The sequence below is a fragment of the Artibeus jamaicensis genome, unplaced genomic scaffold (assembly GCF_021234435.1).
Source record: "Artibeus jamaicensis isolate MK-2021 breed Jamaican fruit bat unplaced genomic scaffold, CSHL_Jam_final contig_525, whole genome shotgun sequence".
NCBI classification, from domain to species: Eukaryota; Metazoa; Chordata; class Mammalia; order Chiroptera; family Phyllostomidae; genus Artibeus; species Artibeus jamaicensis.
Genome location: NW_026521874.1, coordinates 4683573 through 4699251, shown reverse-complemented (window position 1 = coordinate 4699251; position 15679 = coordinate 4683573). Strand labels below are relative to the sequence as shown.

The 15679-nt window shown below is 49.7% G+C and overlaps 1 protein-coding gene across 1 annotated transcript in view; it reads right to left on the bottom strand.

Annotated features, from left to right (window-relative positions):
- The window catches only part of CUX2 (cut like homeobox 2), a 221138-nt gene extending 206790 nt beyond the window's left edge, over positions 1-14348 (bottom strand). The window contains exon 1 of the mRNA XM_053669843.1: positions 14265-14348. Within this exon, the coding sequence (XP_053525818.1) occupies positions 14265-14348 (84 nt within the window). The remainder of the gene's footprint in view (positions 1-14264) is intronic.
- Positions 14349-15679: the final 1331 nt, after the last annotated feature.

Genomic DNA, 15679 nt, shown 5'->3' with positions numbered 1-15679 from the left:
GCCAAGGTGCACGCACAAAGACACACACTGATGCAAGCACGACACGCTCACGGACACCCACACGAGAATGCAGACACGCAGGCACACATTCAGAGACACTCAGAACACGCAGACACACAAACACGCAGAAACACTGAGATACAAATACAAGGACTCACACACATGTATGTGTAAAGACCCACAAACACACTCAAAGATAGGCACACACAAAGATGCAGCTAACATAGGGCCTGGGCTGGTGAATCTCAGTGGATTGAACACGGGCCTGTGAACCAAACAAACGCGGTTCGATTCCCAGTCAGGGCACATGCCTGGGCCGCAGGCCAGTTCCCAGCAGGGGACACACAAGAGGCAACCATACATTGATATTTCTCTCCCTCTCTCCTTCCTTTCCCCTCTAAAGATAAATAAATAAAATCTTTAAAAAAAGATGCAGCTAACATAAATACATAAATACAGCTGTGTGACATTCACGTCCATCCCTGCTTGTTCATTTGACTGAGACTTTTTGCGGGCCCACCATGTGCTCAGCTCTCTGCTGCTGGGTTCTGGGTACAAGTTGCCGTGTGCCCTCTTGGAGCTCCAAGTTTGCAGAAGGAGGCTGGCACTAATCAATAATCCACAGGACTATGTCTCATCCTCACTGTGGTAAGGCAATGCAGACTCAGCTTACTGTCTCCAAGGGGAGCAGGTAAGGTCCTCGCCTTGCCCCAAGGTAAGGACACTAAGTAAACTCCCAGGGTCTAGGAGGAGTTCACGGGGGGCATGTGGGAAGAATGTCCCAAGTGGGAGGGCATAAGTCATGCATACAGGAGTGTGATGCACTGGAAAATGAAGGAAACAATGTATCTGAGACATGAAGGGCACAGGAAATATGGCTCAAGGTCAAGGTTAAGCTAATATAAATCCAAAGTCAATTCTGCTAAGTCAAGATGTATATGGCAAACCCTAGAGCAACTACAAAAAAAAAAAAACCCTCAAAAATATAGTTAAAAATCACTAATAAAATTAAAGGGTTACATTAGAAAATAATCACTCAATGCAAGAGAAAGCATTAAAGGAGGAACTGAAGAACAAAAAAGAGATGAGATATACAGAAAGCAAAATGGCAAATGTACATCCAACTGTATCAATGATATTAAACATGAATGGGCTAAACAATCCAATCAAAAGGCAGAGATTTCTGGACTGGATTAAAAAAATAAAACCAAGATCCAATTATACACTGTCTATAGGAGACACACTTTAAATTGAAAGACACAAACCAAAAACAAAAGGATGGAAAAGATGTATCATGCAAACAGCAACCATAAGAAAGTGGGAGTGGCTCTACAGCTATCAGACAAAACTGACTATGACAAAAAAACAGTCACTAAAAATAAAGAGAAACACTTTATAATGATAAAAGGGTCAATCGATTAGGAAAATATGAGTTAAAAACATATATACACCTAATAACAGCACCAAAACACATAAGTCAAAATGGACAGAAGTGAGGGGAGAAATAGTTAACTCAACAGTAACAGATGGATTAGCATCTTCCTTTCCAGAGTGGAGTGAACAACTAGGCAGCAACACTGCAAGCCAAGAACGGAGGCCTGGCCACGGCACTGCTGTGCCTGGAAGGTCACACAGGGGCCTTTGCCCGAAGGCAATGGAGAGCCCCTGGAAATGGTTCTTAGCGGGTTTTAAATGATCTCATCAGCTGCCATGTGTCAGAAAGAGTGAGGGAGGCCAGAGTCCAGGGGAGAACTGACGGGGATGTGGGCCCGAGAGCCAGTGGTGGAGATAGAGGTAGGGAAGGGGATGTGCGAGGCATCTAGGAGGTAAAATCTTCACTGGCATGGGGAGAGGGAGGTGGTCAGAGCAGCTCCCAGGTTTCTGTCCTGCAGACCTGACTCAAGACCAGGTAGGAGACGAGTTAGGTTTTGAATATCGTGAGTAGGACACATCTTTGAGACAAGCATTCAGGAAGTGTGTTGAGTCAACAGGACTGGAGCCCTGAGGTAGAAAGTGGAGAGACGGGGGATAGTGGGGCTAAAAAGACCAGTGAGGCCACACAGGGTGACGGGGAGAGAGCAGACATGAATTTTAGAGGGACTAACATATTTAGAGGCCAGCAGAGGAGCATGGCCATGGAGAGAGAAGAAATGGTGGCCACAGGTCGGCAGAAAATAGAGTGTAGCATCAGGGGCCGGGGGGAGCCAACTGAAGAAGCTCCTTTGGAAGTGGGGGAGAGGTTGGCTAGAGTACAGGCAGGAGAGAGAGAAATGGAGATGGAGTGTGAGCCAGACTGGTCTAGAAAAGTCATGGGGGGAGGATATGGGGTGAGGGGCTCCTCTCTTCAGCCTTCTTAGGAAAGGGAACCCACGTCTCACCTACTTCACACACCCTGTGTCTCAGCTTCCTCTATACCCAGCACCAGGCATCATGCTGGGCCCATGGCATGTGCTCAGTAAATATTTGTGATTTGCTGAATATATATGTCAGGTTCAGAGCAAAGACTCTGGCTAGACTGGGTTGGATATGCCAGGGAGTGAGGACAAAAGAATGAGGGGACATCTGAGTCCCAGGAGCCATTGCAGACCCAGCCCTGGCTCTGAGTCTTTGCTTCCAGAAACCAGAGCAATAAGGGGCAGTTCCTCCATGAAAGGAAAGAGCTTATGCAGCCAAATATGAAATGGAGCGGAGCTGACAGAGACAGGGGAAGGGGGGCTGGACTCAGCTGCTTAAAAAAATCTAAAAAACTTTTTTAATAAACTCTACAAGTCTATCCCCTTCCCTCTTTATCAACGACACGATTTATTGACCGAAGAGGCCATATTGACTAAATAAATCTTGATAATGACCAAGGCTGCAATCAATACCTGCTTATTATCAGACCGGGCTGAGAATTCCATCTTGCGGAACGAAGGCCCGACGACAGGGCGCACCACGTGGCTCCAGACTCGGGCGGGTGGGCAGGGCGGGATGGATGGATGGACAGCACCCATTCTCCAGAACAGCGGACGGGAATCCTTCTTGTGTTATTAATTAACCACCCCACCCCAGGCCTCTCAGGCTCGTGGGTCTGGATTCACTCCCATTAGCTGACAGTGGCAAAGTGTTTTAAGAGATTTTTAAACATCCTAAACAGAAAAATACAAGCACAGTGACTACCTATGGGGGAGCCCTTGAGGAGAGGCAGGGACATGATTAGCCAACAGTCTGGTCCTAGGTTTGAGTCCAAGCTCTGCAGCTTGCTGACAAGGTGGCCTTGGCCCTGATCTTCTGTACCTCGGTCTGCTCAGCAGAAAAATGGGAAGGTAGTGGTTTCCCATGCCTAGAGTTACTGTGAAAATTAAACACAATGTGTGATAAGGGCTCTGAACACCGTCTGGCATGCATTAAAGGTTCAATAGCTATTTGCTGAAGGACTGCCAGGCCTCCTCGTGCAGAGAGCTTCCTTCTTACCTTCCAAAGCTTGTAAAACTCAGGCCTGGCCTTGCAGGGGCCAGCTAAGTGGCATCGGGGGAGACCTCACCCCTGCTCAATGCTTCTCTGAAAGGAAGCGGAGACTAGCAGACCGGCTGTCCACCTGGCCGCTGCTTTGGGTGCACTGGGCTGGGAGACCCTGGCACTTGCCAAGGAAGGCTGGTGTTTAGACTCCTGTGCTTGTGGGATGCAGCAGAGGCCCCTGCGCCTGGCGGAAGTTTACGCCAGTTTCTCTCATCAGATACTTCAGTATCCAGCACTGCAAACAAATCACACCTCCAAGGTCCACTCAGCATTGGGCACCTCTGAGATGACAGGTGAGGCCCAGGAGGGGAATGACAAACAACAATGTTGATGATGGCGATTATAATAACATAATGGCCTTGTTTCCTCAGAATGGCCCCAGGTTCCAGGCGCTATGCCAAGGATCTCATCAAACCCTTACCGTCTCCCTATGAGGTACAGGACGCATATATTCAGTTCCCATTTTACAGGTGAGAAAACTGAGGCTTAGCAAAGTCTAGGGAGTTGACGAAGGCCTCCCTGTGAGGCAGCAGCAACACAGAAAGGCAGGCCTGACGGCTGCAACTCCACCCTCCAAACCAGTTCAGGTGCTGCTCCCAGAGCAGCGGGAACTCAAAGGAGACAGCCCCACACTTCGATGATGATTCTTATTAAGATCTAAAGATACGTTATTGTTGTTGATAATAACAGTCACCATTTAGGGAAGGCTTACAGCATTCCCAGCCCTAGGCTAAGTGTATACACTGGGTTGTCACTCTACTTCTCACACCCTTAAGGAAAAGTCCTTCCACCTCAAAATAATTACAAAGTAGAAGCTTTCTAAGGGCAGGGACTCAGTCTGTTTTGTTCACTGCTTCACCCCCACCACCTCACACAACGCCTGATGCATAGCAGGTGCTGAATAATGTTCATTAAGTGAACAAACGAATGACCTGTCTCAACAACCTAGGGAAACCCCATTTGGGACAGAAACATGGATGCCTAGAAAGGATGTCTCAGCCACGAAGGAAAGGGGAGGCTTTGTCCTGCTGTCCTGCCCTGCTTTGTACTAGGGTCCCCAGGACATGCTGAGGAGGACAACCCCTCAACTCTGGGGTCACTGTCCAGAGACCTTCTGTCCTCTTTAAAGGCCTGCGGGGCTGATCAAGTGGGCCTGTGAACCCCGAATCGGAAGAATGTCATCTGGGTTCAGAAACCTTAACTGGCTGTCCCTGTCCCCCACATCAGCTGACCCACACGCTGCAGGGACCTGCTTTGAGCTGTAACTGAGGCCACCACTGCTAATGGCCCACAGCCTGCCGGCAATTAATTAATGGATTTATTAATTAGGAGGGGAGCCACCTCCCAGGCTGGAATTGGGGTCACCAGTTTCTAAAGAGAGACTAGCAGAGCTAAAGATAAACCCTCGTCCGCCACGAGCTTGAGGCTGGGACCCAATTCCCAGGTGTGGAGTGAGCAACTTTCAAGAGCCAGTGAGGACTGAAGTGGCTGGGGGTCTGGGAGGAGCGGGGTCTCCCAGGGCCACCCCCCTAAGGTGAAGTAAAGGCAGCTGCCCCACTTCCCCTTCCTATGGAACTCATCAACTTCACCACCCAAACGTTTACTGGAAACTTATTATGTCCTTGCCCTCCCTAGGAAGGCAGAGAGGAGAGTAAACAAATGAACAAATAAATATGCATTATTATACCGGGTGAAGCAGGTGAGGAGCTGGGGCAGGCTATGCTGGAAGGAGATTAGGGAGGGCCTCTCTGAAGAGGTGACATTTAAACAGAGCACTGATGAGAGAGAGAAAAATCTGCAGAATGTCTGGGAAAGAGTTTTCCAGGTAGAGGAAGCAGCGAGTACAAAGGCCCTAGTATTTGAATGCACTAGCGTATTTAAGGAACAGTGAGGAGGACAGGGTGGCTTGAATAAAAAGGGGGACAGTGGCAGGAGATGAGAGTAAGAGATAATAGGGGGCTGACAAAGGGAAGGAGGCACCTCATCATGCACAGCCTATGGGCCAAGTAAGAACAGGCAGCCATTCAGAAGAGGCAATGCTGAGAGTGACAGCTCCCCAAGCTCCCAGTAACAGAGCAGGCACCTAAACGGAGTGCTTCCTATGCACTGGGTGCCTTAGATAGGTGTCTGAGAGTCTACTCTGAGAAGCAGACACAAACCAGGACTAAAACGCACAGAGACAAAGCCAGTCAATGCCTATGCTCACAGAAGAGAACCAGAGTGAAGGAGGGAAGGCAAGGGGGAGGGAAGGAAGAAAAGAAGGGAGGGAGGGAGGAAGGGTGGTTGGTAGAAGCGTCTTACATGGCTGAGGAGTCCAGATGCATTCAAGTAGTCCTGTGTGTCCCAGGAATATGATCTCTTTAGACTTACACTCAATCCCTTGCCAGGACTGCATCTCTGAGAGCAGACTCTGGGGCCACTGGCCAATCACACTCCCTATAGTCAGGGATCTGCAAAACCATTCTAATGGCACCACCGATAGGAGGTGCCATTACTATACCCACCTTACAGACAAGAAAACCAAGTCTCAGAAAGGGGAAATAACTTGCTGAAGGACATGTGCAGTCAGGAAGGAGCAGAACTTGGATTTGAACCCTGGCTGCCCTGGTGCATGATTATGAGACAGAAAGAGGAAATAAGCAAGAGGCTTATTTAAGCCAAAAAAGGCTTTCTTATTTCTTATATAAGAATAAGAAAGAGGAAAAAAGCAAACTTCGCAACAGGTCAAAAATTGGGCTCAGTATCCTGTTACAAAATAAAATTAACACCTAAGGCTTTTATGGTGGTTGACACTTTGCAAGGTGCCCACTGAGCCCTGGCTGATGTGGCTCAGTGGACTGAGTGCCAGTCTTTGAACCAAAGGGTTATTGGTTTGATTCCCAGTCAAGGCACATGCCTGGATGGCAGGCCAGGCCCCCAGTAGGGGGCATGCGAGAGGCAACCACGCACTGATGTTTCTCTCCCTCTCTTTTTCCCTTTTTCTCTCTCAAAAAAATAAATAAACAAAATATATTTTTTAAAAGTGCCCACTGAGAGATCATTCACTCCAAGCTATGCATGTGCCAGCTAAATAACATTATCTTATGCTCCATCCTTACTCCAAATTGACAGATGGCAAGAGTGAAGATGGAGGTGGGTTCAACAGCCCACTCAGAATCTGCCTTTCCTCAGTTACTCGCATGCACTATTCTTCCACTCACCTCAGGGTCTTACCACATGCTATTCCCTCTGCTGGGATGCTTTTCCCTGACCTTACCCTTGAGATGTTGGCTGAAGGGTCACTTTTTCCAGGAAGTATCTCAGAATCTAATCCCAACATGTGACTACACAGCTGTTCATTCTGTGCATCCACTTCCCCACTACCTGTGGGCTCAGTGAGAAATGGCACTTTGCCTTCTTCATTCACCGTATCTCTAGTACATGACTATTAGTTATAATATTTATGCTACTTATTGTTTCTATAACCATTAATTACAAATATTATTTTTTAAGATTTTATTTATTTATTTTTAGAGAGGAAGGGAAGGAGATAAGGAGAGAAATATCAATGTATGGTTGCCTCTAGTGAGTCCCCTGCTGGGAACTGGCCTGCAGGGAATTGGCTTGCAACCCAGGCATGTGCCCTGACTGGGAATCAAACCGGGATTGTGTGGTTCACAGGCCCGCACTCATTCCACTGAGCTACACCAGCCAGGGCTACAAATATTATTTTTAAAGCAATATAAAAGTTACTAGTTGTAAATATAATTATACTGTGAGTGATGAATATACATTTCCAGAATGAAGGACAACAGTAATTATTAATATTAACATTATTTAGCATTTCTACATGCTGGCACAGAACTCAGTATTTCACATGCATTAACTCATTTAATTCTCACAACAAACCTTAAGGAGGTAATTGTAGTATTATCCCTTTGTACATATGAGAAAACTGAGGCTCAGAAAGGTTCAGCAACTTACCCAAAGTCACACAGCTGTTAAGTGACAGAGCTGGGACTTGAACCCAGACATTAAATGTCTCTGGGAGTGGGAGAGTGCAGGCCTTGATTCTGCAGCCCACACACACCCCCTCAGATATATGGATTCATCAACACACATAAGAGACAAGAGGTAGCCCAAATAGGTGCCCTCAGCAGAGTGGCCTCTGAGTGACTACCCTGCTCAGGAGAAGCTGCCCCTGAATGGCCACCCAAGTGACCCCTGTGGTCTCCCCATCTGCAGCACCCACGCTCCAAACAGCTGGCTGGACAAGTCAATCGACCATAATGGTTCCCGGGGAGCCATTTACCCTGTCCACTTGGAGCAACGTCGGCTCAGAGAGTCTTAAGCACTGCTCGGCTCCCGGCGTCGCGGGCAGACGACCAGCTCAAGCCAAAGAGGCCAAAGGATTGATTTTTTTCTTTCTGTTTAATGACAAATGCGTATCCTGAAATTGCTGTTTCATTTGGCTGAACTAAAGGATGGCGGAGGCTGGAGGTGGAGGGCGCAGTAAAGAGACTGGGAAGGAAGAGGGGCACACCGCAAGCCCACGCTGGGAGTGACTTAGCCACTGCAGAGACAGTGGGCTCTGTGCCCACTTGCCATATATCTTCATGGAGTTGTTCAAGGACCTTTCTTTTTTCTGAAAATCCAGCCTCTTCTGACACTGGGCACTTGGGGAAAGTGTCAGCCAATGGGCTCCACGGCTACCTTCCCCATGACCCACTTCATGACCCCCTACAGATGGCCTGACCCACTGAGGACCTTCAATCCAGGGCCTTTGTACTGACTGTTCCCTTGCCTGGCACATGCTTCCCAGGTCTCCACTCCCCACCCAGTGTGGTCAGAGCTCTCGATTTGTTAAGGACATTGGCCATTGGGATGTCATAGCTAACATTTCTTGTGTTTTAAATGCTGACAACTTATATATAGCATTTAAAAATATTTCACTAACCTAGACAGACACATCCACAGGCCAGACATAGCTCCCAGTCTGCAACCTCTGTAGACAGGGGTTGCAAAATATAAGCTCCCAAAATATAAGACATCACATACAATATTAGTAATATACTAATAGAGTAAGACCCAATGGAGTAAAAGAGAAAACTTGCCCAGAAAGCTCTGGAACAGACTGGAAGGTCAACGAGCTCCAGGAGCTGCTGTTAATTTGATTTTCTTACCCCTCTCTCCTCTCCACAAATACCAATCACAGTAATAAGAAGAAAAGAACTTACAGAACAGCAATTGGATGCCCGGCACTGTACTAAGTACATTTATTAGGTTCATGGTGCTTTAATCCTCAAGAATAACATAAAAGATGAAGACTACTATTAGTTCCATTTAGAGACCAGGGAAGCAAGGCTCAGAGAAGTTAAGTGACCTATTCAAAATGACACAGCTAACAGGATTGGAAGCCATGAAGGGGCCCCCTCACTGTCCCGGTTCCTGATATATCCCTCTTGAGGGAAAGAGTAAACAACAAGTTTCTGGAACTAAGTTTGATCCACCTTCTTACTTTTAACTGAAAAGTGAAAAACTTCAGCCATGCCCCAGCCTACACGACAGCTATCACATAGACCAATGGGCCAGGGTCAGCAAAAGATAGCCCTCAAGTCAAAATCTGGCCCTCTGTCTTTTAAATAAAGTTTTATTGTAATACAGCCACATCCATTCATTCTCATTGTCTATGATTATTATTTTCATGCTACAGTGGCAGAACATAGTACTAGCAAAAGAGACCATATAGCCTGCAAAGCCTGAATCATATTGTTATGACTCTTTACAGAAAAAGTTTGCTGCCCCCGATGATAGGCCTAATGGTTTCCTAGAATGTCACCCCCAGAGAAGGCTATGAGGTCAAAACCCTCGGGTGAAACACCATCCTTAGTGATGCTGAGGGGTCTCGGTATTTGGGCTGAAACTGAATGAAATGAAGAAGCCTGCATGGGAAGATCTGGAGGAAAAGATTCTTGGAAAGAAAGACATAGAACTGCAAGTGCAAAGGTCCTAAGGCAGGAATGTGCCAGATCCATTCGCAGTACAAAAAGAAGGCCACTGTGACTGCAGCAGAGTGACTCAGAGGAGAGAGGCTGGAGATAAAGCCAGAGGGTACCTGGGGGACAGATCATGTGCAACCTTGAAATCCACAAAGGACTTTAGATTTCAATCCAAGTATGATAGAAATATATTGTCCACATCCTATGAAACACTACAAACCATTTTTGTAAAGGACTCATCAAGGCTTAGAAACCAAATAACTCCCTCTCATATGTCAAAAATTTGCTCAAAAGGTCAGTAGCAGCCCACCACCACCACCACAGGGTCCAAGGTCGTTAGAAGACACTGACCCACAGAGTACATCAGCACCTTCACAACAACCCAATCTGGCAGGCCACGTGGCACAGCCAGCCCATGTGGTGGATTCAGAAACAGAGACTTGGGATGTGGTGTGAGTCATTTGAGAGTGCTGGAGGCACACAGACTAGAGGTAATGCAGCCCTTGCCCTCTGCCCATTACCACCACCTTCCCTGACACCTGTCATAAGTGAAGAGCACCCCTTGGAGAGAAAAAAATCAAACAGAAGATGGACCCTGAATTCCAAAGCCAGGGACAAAGGCAGGTCCCCACTTCAGTCCCTTTCCCAGGCTCGGCCTCTGAATTAGATAATGGAAAAGCTGCCAGAAACTCAGCACTTTCAGAAAGCAGCAGAGAAAACCAGGTTTTCTGGACGGCCACGACTATCCAGGACCAAATTTAGCACCAGCCAAGATGTTCACGTTTGCAATCCCATGTGCTGGAAGCAGGGTTACCACAACAGAATGTCAAGTTCAAAGACAGAATCCTCTTTATGACAGGAGAAAAGAAAGAGGAGGAGGAGGAGGAAGAAAAGGAAGAGGAAGGAGGACAAGGTAGAGGAGAAAGGGAGGGAGGGAGGGAGGGAGGAGAAAAATCACTACCGCCATCAGAAAAGCTGTCCCCTCTAACCAAAAAAGCACAGTGCTCATCTGAAATAACCCACCAAGACACTATCTGTGGTTTCTTAATTTTCTACAGTGAATTCAGGTATTAATAAAAGAGACTTCGAGACCTCCAATAGCAAAGGGGATCAGGATGAGATGTTGCTTGTTTTTCCTCTAGCACTCAAAGACAAAGCCCACCTTTGGGAAGAAACTTCTGCTGAGTTGAGCAACCAGAATTTGGGGCCACCCAGAAAAGACTGAGGGATTCTTTAAATAAATTCTCAACACTTGTTTCTAGCTCCTTCTGCAGAAAAGGACCCCAGACGTGGGTTCTGATGAACTGGAGAAACAGATGGAATGGGGTCACCCACTGATTAGACTTGTAAGGGTCCAGGAAGCTGGCCGATTCTTTGGTGTTTTATCCATAGAGCTGCCGCTAGAAATCTCCCCTCACCCCACGTGCCCCACCTCTCCTTGTCCTCCCCCTCCCGCAGCCCCCCACCTAATGCCAACCAGTCTCGTGGGCGTGGACCAGGCCAAGCCCAAGCCTGGGCTGCTCCTGCTCCTTGCCCTGGCAGTGATTCTCTTACAGCGAAGTTTCCAAAGTTAGGATTCCGCCAACAGGGCTGATGGCTTATTTACTGCTGTCATCTACAGAAAGAGGAATTTTGACACATTGTTAAATGATAGCACATTTAGATAAGTCAAGCTGTCAGAGGCTCTAATGGATGTCTAAACTCTCTGTGGCTGATATGTAAAATTTATGCACTTCAGAATATCATAAGGTTATAATATTTTAATCACATCCACGCTCTTTTCTAAACTTTGGGCAGGAAAAAAACATTCCATCAAGTCCCATCTCCTGTGCGCCAAAAAATTGAGCCTGCCCAGAAATTTCTCCAAACTCCTTACAGAAGTCAAGCCTATCTCACCAGCCTTGTCAGTCTCCCTCCTTAAGGGCTCATACCTCAAGCATGATTTGCCTCTTCCTCCCAAACTCACACAATGTGATCCCTCCAGCCAATCCTCTTCCTCCCAAGGAACGGACATGCACTGGGACCAGGCGCCCTCGTTTTGATTGGACATCTGCAACTCTTATTAGCTTGATTAACCCTCTCCAGTGGAAAAATAGAGTGGACCCAGAGCATCATTTTAAAAAAGTGGCAAATTAAAGCAGAAAAAGAAAGCCATAAAGGTATGAATCCAGTTACGACGATTATACACAGCAAAGTCATAAAAAAATACTGCGTTTAGTAATGTTCACCATAAAGCAATCTTATAACCAAATGAAATATGTCCAGCATTATCTTTGGGATGGAATTTTATTTCTTCTCATTTCCTGGACTGTTAGCAGCAGAGCAAAAGGAAGAAAAGGAAGAGGGGAAGTAGTTGCAGGGGTCCTGAAACATGGTACCATGTGTCAGGGGTCTTTACCATCAGCCCACAAGCCACTAAGTCTGTTGACTCACTTCCATCCTAGGACAATAGCCCTATTGTGTTTAGAGATCACGCTGGAAGGAATAATAACTGGACTGCTTCCATGTTTGAAAAATATATACTTCCAGAGGCCTGTGCGCTGGGCTAGCACAAGGTCACCTTTCTTGCCAAGATCGGGATAGCGTCAGCAGCATGGTCTGGCCTGGGGACACTAGCTGCTTTGGCTGTCTCTGCTGCCTCTGCCACTTTAACACTCAGCAACCAGGCTGCGTGAAGCCGCTCAACCTGAACAACCAAGAACTGAAGCAAAGCACCTCCTGACACTCACAGGCAGCCGGGCCGTGTGATGAGTGGGCCCAAAGCTTTCAGTCCATATGGGACCTGGGGTGGGGGCCCATCTCTCCTACCTGGATCTCAGAATGAGCCAGTAGAAGCATTTGTTTCTGGTTATCTTCCCTATAAGAGGAAAATGGGAAGAGGAAAAAAATAAAAATAAAAGTGTGGCATAGGAGTCATTAGCATTATGCACAAGAGATGATCCTGGGAGAAAGTGCTTAGGCTCATAATCCGTTTCCAACAAAAATGCCATCAGTGAGAATATGGGGGGGGAAGGTGCAGGTCTGTTGGGTGGGGGAACAACTGAACATTTCAGGATGAGGGTGGGGACCATGGCAGATGTGAAGGCCTAAATGTCTGCACACAGCCACGGTTGCCACAATTATTTCTCTGCTCTCTAGAAGTGTACAGCCATTCAAAGTCCCATAGGAGCCCCTCCCCACTTAATATCCATGTAAATGAGCTTACCCCCTTTCCCTAGAGCCTTCTCCTTTTGTGCTTAGACACACCAGCCATTGTCTTAATGAATGTCCCCCCCATGTATACACTCTGGGAGAAGACAGGTCTTAGCCCCGGCTCCCCATCACCTGAACAAGACCCTGCCACCTTCATCCTTTCCAGTTCAAAGCTGCTTCTCCCCCTCCACATCTTCTAAAACCCTAACAAAGGGTCCCAAATCAATGGCAGTCCAAATAGAATCAAGATTTGGGTGACCTCAACAGCCCCACAAAAGACCCCTGAACCAGAGAAGGAAGAGAGTGAGGTTTAAACCCTCCTCCCACCACAGCTCAGAAATCAGCCCCTGGGCGCTGCTTCCACCCCTCAGCACCCAGCCCTAGCCCACCCAGCCCACCCCGCCCTCCCCGTTGCAGGCTGAGCTCCTCAGATTGAAAACAAGTTATCTAATGAAAATTGTGTTAACTGACATTCCAGCCAACCGGGAGCAAATACCAGCGCTGTAAATCTCGCTGCAGAAATTTTCTCCAGCCCAGAATAACAATAGGACCCCGCACAGGGCTTTCGCCAGCCCTTCTGGTTCCTCTCCTCTTGTCTGCCACGTTCTTGTCATTCCTTATGTTACAGAACATCAATCATAAATAAAGACGCTGTCCCCCAGCCATGCCCGGGTCTCATTTACAAACATTAGCAGGGAATACGATTACCATTGGCCTTCGTGCCAAGCTCAATGTGGCCGCCCAACTCTCTCTCCCCCCTTCTTTTTCTCTCTCTCCCCCCTCCCCACACACACACCACTCTTCCAGAGAAGCCACTTTAGCATCCTTTAAAGCAGCAAGGACAGCTCGCAGCCCTGCCTGCCTCAGTTGGCCATCTAACTGAGCCCCAACTTGAGTGAGGACCTGGAATTGCAAGGCGTTCACTGTTATTAACTGCATGCCTGAGTGCCCCGATTTTCTCTCCAGCTCAATGGCTTTAGGAAAGGGGGGCCAGCGGGGAGTAAGGGGGGCTGGGAAGAAGCCAGGAGGAGGGGAGTACTGGAACCACTTATCAGAAGAAACTTAACGAGATTTGCCGAAGGATTTTTTTTTTAAGTGGGTTCCTTTTTATCTCCAGACTGATGCTCTCGCTTTTTCTGAGGATGTCAAGGCCAAGACAGGACGCTGTAATCCCCTGTTATCAGTACCATTTCCCTGCCCCTTGTTCCCACTGTGTCTGCCCAGGCTTTGCCAGACTCCAGGGGTTTGGAGGGCTTATCCTGAGTGTCCTGGGGTACCCGGGAAAGAGCAGAGGCTGGAGATGGGCTTCCAGCAGGGGTCTCTGAGCTCCCACCCCAACCCTGCCTACTAGGAGGTTGGCAGAGAACAGCCCCAAATCTGGGGGAGACTCCTCGAGACAGGTGGAGGGGGGATAAGTGGGAGGTTTGGGCGGGAGCATTCTAGAGAAGGTGAGGGGGAAAGGAGAATGGGAGAAGACAAACAGAGACTGGAAAGAGAAAAAAAGCAGGGAGCGGCGGGGAGGAAAAACAGGAGGGAGAAGACAGCGAGGGAATCTCCTATATAAAAGTTCCCAAGGGCGCGAGAGCCGGGAGTCACCTGCTCCTCCGCAGCGCGCTCCGGGCTCTCCACAGCCCCCGAGGCAGAAGCGCAAACTTGCGCGCGGCCCGAGCCCATCTCCATCGCCCGTCCCCATCTAGACTTGGCAAAGGAGGGTAGAGGCAAGAAGCAAAGACGAACCCCGAGAACTCTGCCCGAGGAGAGGTCTGCCGGTGCAGGCTACCAGTCCGGCGATGATGGCTGGGGAGGCAGCAGCGGCCCGCGGGTGACCGTACGTCCGGGCTGCGTAGACAGGAGGGCGGCGGCGGAGGTGCAGACGGACGGCGGGGCGCGGAGCCGCCTCTTCGCCAACCCCTGCTGCCTCCTCCTCTCTCCGACTCCTCCCTGCCCGCCAGCTCCCTCCCACCTCACCTCAGCCCCAGCTGGGCGCAGACAAGCACACGGCGCGCTCCGCGGCCTCCCTTGGGCAGCGAAGTTGGGAGGCTCGCAAAGTGCGGCGTGAGGGGGGCTGCCGGGGATCCCGCCGGCAGCCCCCTGCCCGAAACCCCAGTCTTTGCCTTCCCCGCGCCTTGCTCGGCCGTTTGCCAGCCGGCTCAGTCCCACGGCCGAGGGCTCACTAGCGCTTCTCCATGGTCGCGGCGGCTAATCGATGATTGAACCGAACAAAGAGCAGCGGCGAGATCAATTCCTAATACCTATCGATGGGCAGCGGGCAGCGGAGCCGAGGCGAGCCCCCGCAGACGCCGCCCGCCGCCCCGGGGCGCCCGCCCGCCCTCCCAGAGACCTCCCCAATGCGCCCAGGGCGCGCCCGAGGGCTCCCCACAGCCGCGCGGCCGGAGCTGCCCGCACTAACCTGGAGTCGCCGTAGATCAAATCGCTTCCAATATTGAAACATCGATCCCACATTGGCGGCCATCTTGGGGGCTATTCGAGACGCACACACACAAGAGTTTGGCTTTTCTCAATGGCTGCACTCAATATCCGGGCTGGACTCCCCCCAGCCCCGGGGCCGCGGCCGGCCGCTCCGGCTCTGCGCGCCAACGCCCGGGGCCCCTCCGATGCCCCCCGGCCTCTTGCCACCGGCTGCCCCTCGGCGCCACTGCTCTGCCGCCACCGCTGCTGCCGGGCCGGGAGCCGCGCCCCCCCCCTCGACCCCCGGAGGGCGCGGGCGGAGCGCGCCGGGCGGGGAGCTCGGCGCCCGCCCGGGGGAGGTTGTCGGGATGGGGTGGGAGGGGAGGGGTGGGGGGAGGCAGCCTCTTCAAGAGGCGCCGGCGCCGCTGCTGCCCTGCCTGCAGCCGGTTCCAGGGCCCTAGAAGCGCTCGCTGCATCTCCCCTCCCCAAGTCTGGGGTCGGTGTGCCGCGCGATTGCACTTGACTTTGGCTTTTTGCAAACTTATCAATACTGACGTAACGTGCTGATCGATGCAAAGGGAAGTTTGAGAGGGTGGGCTTCG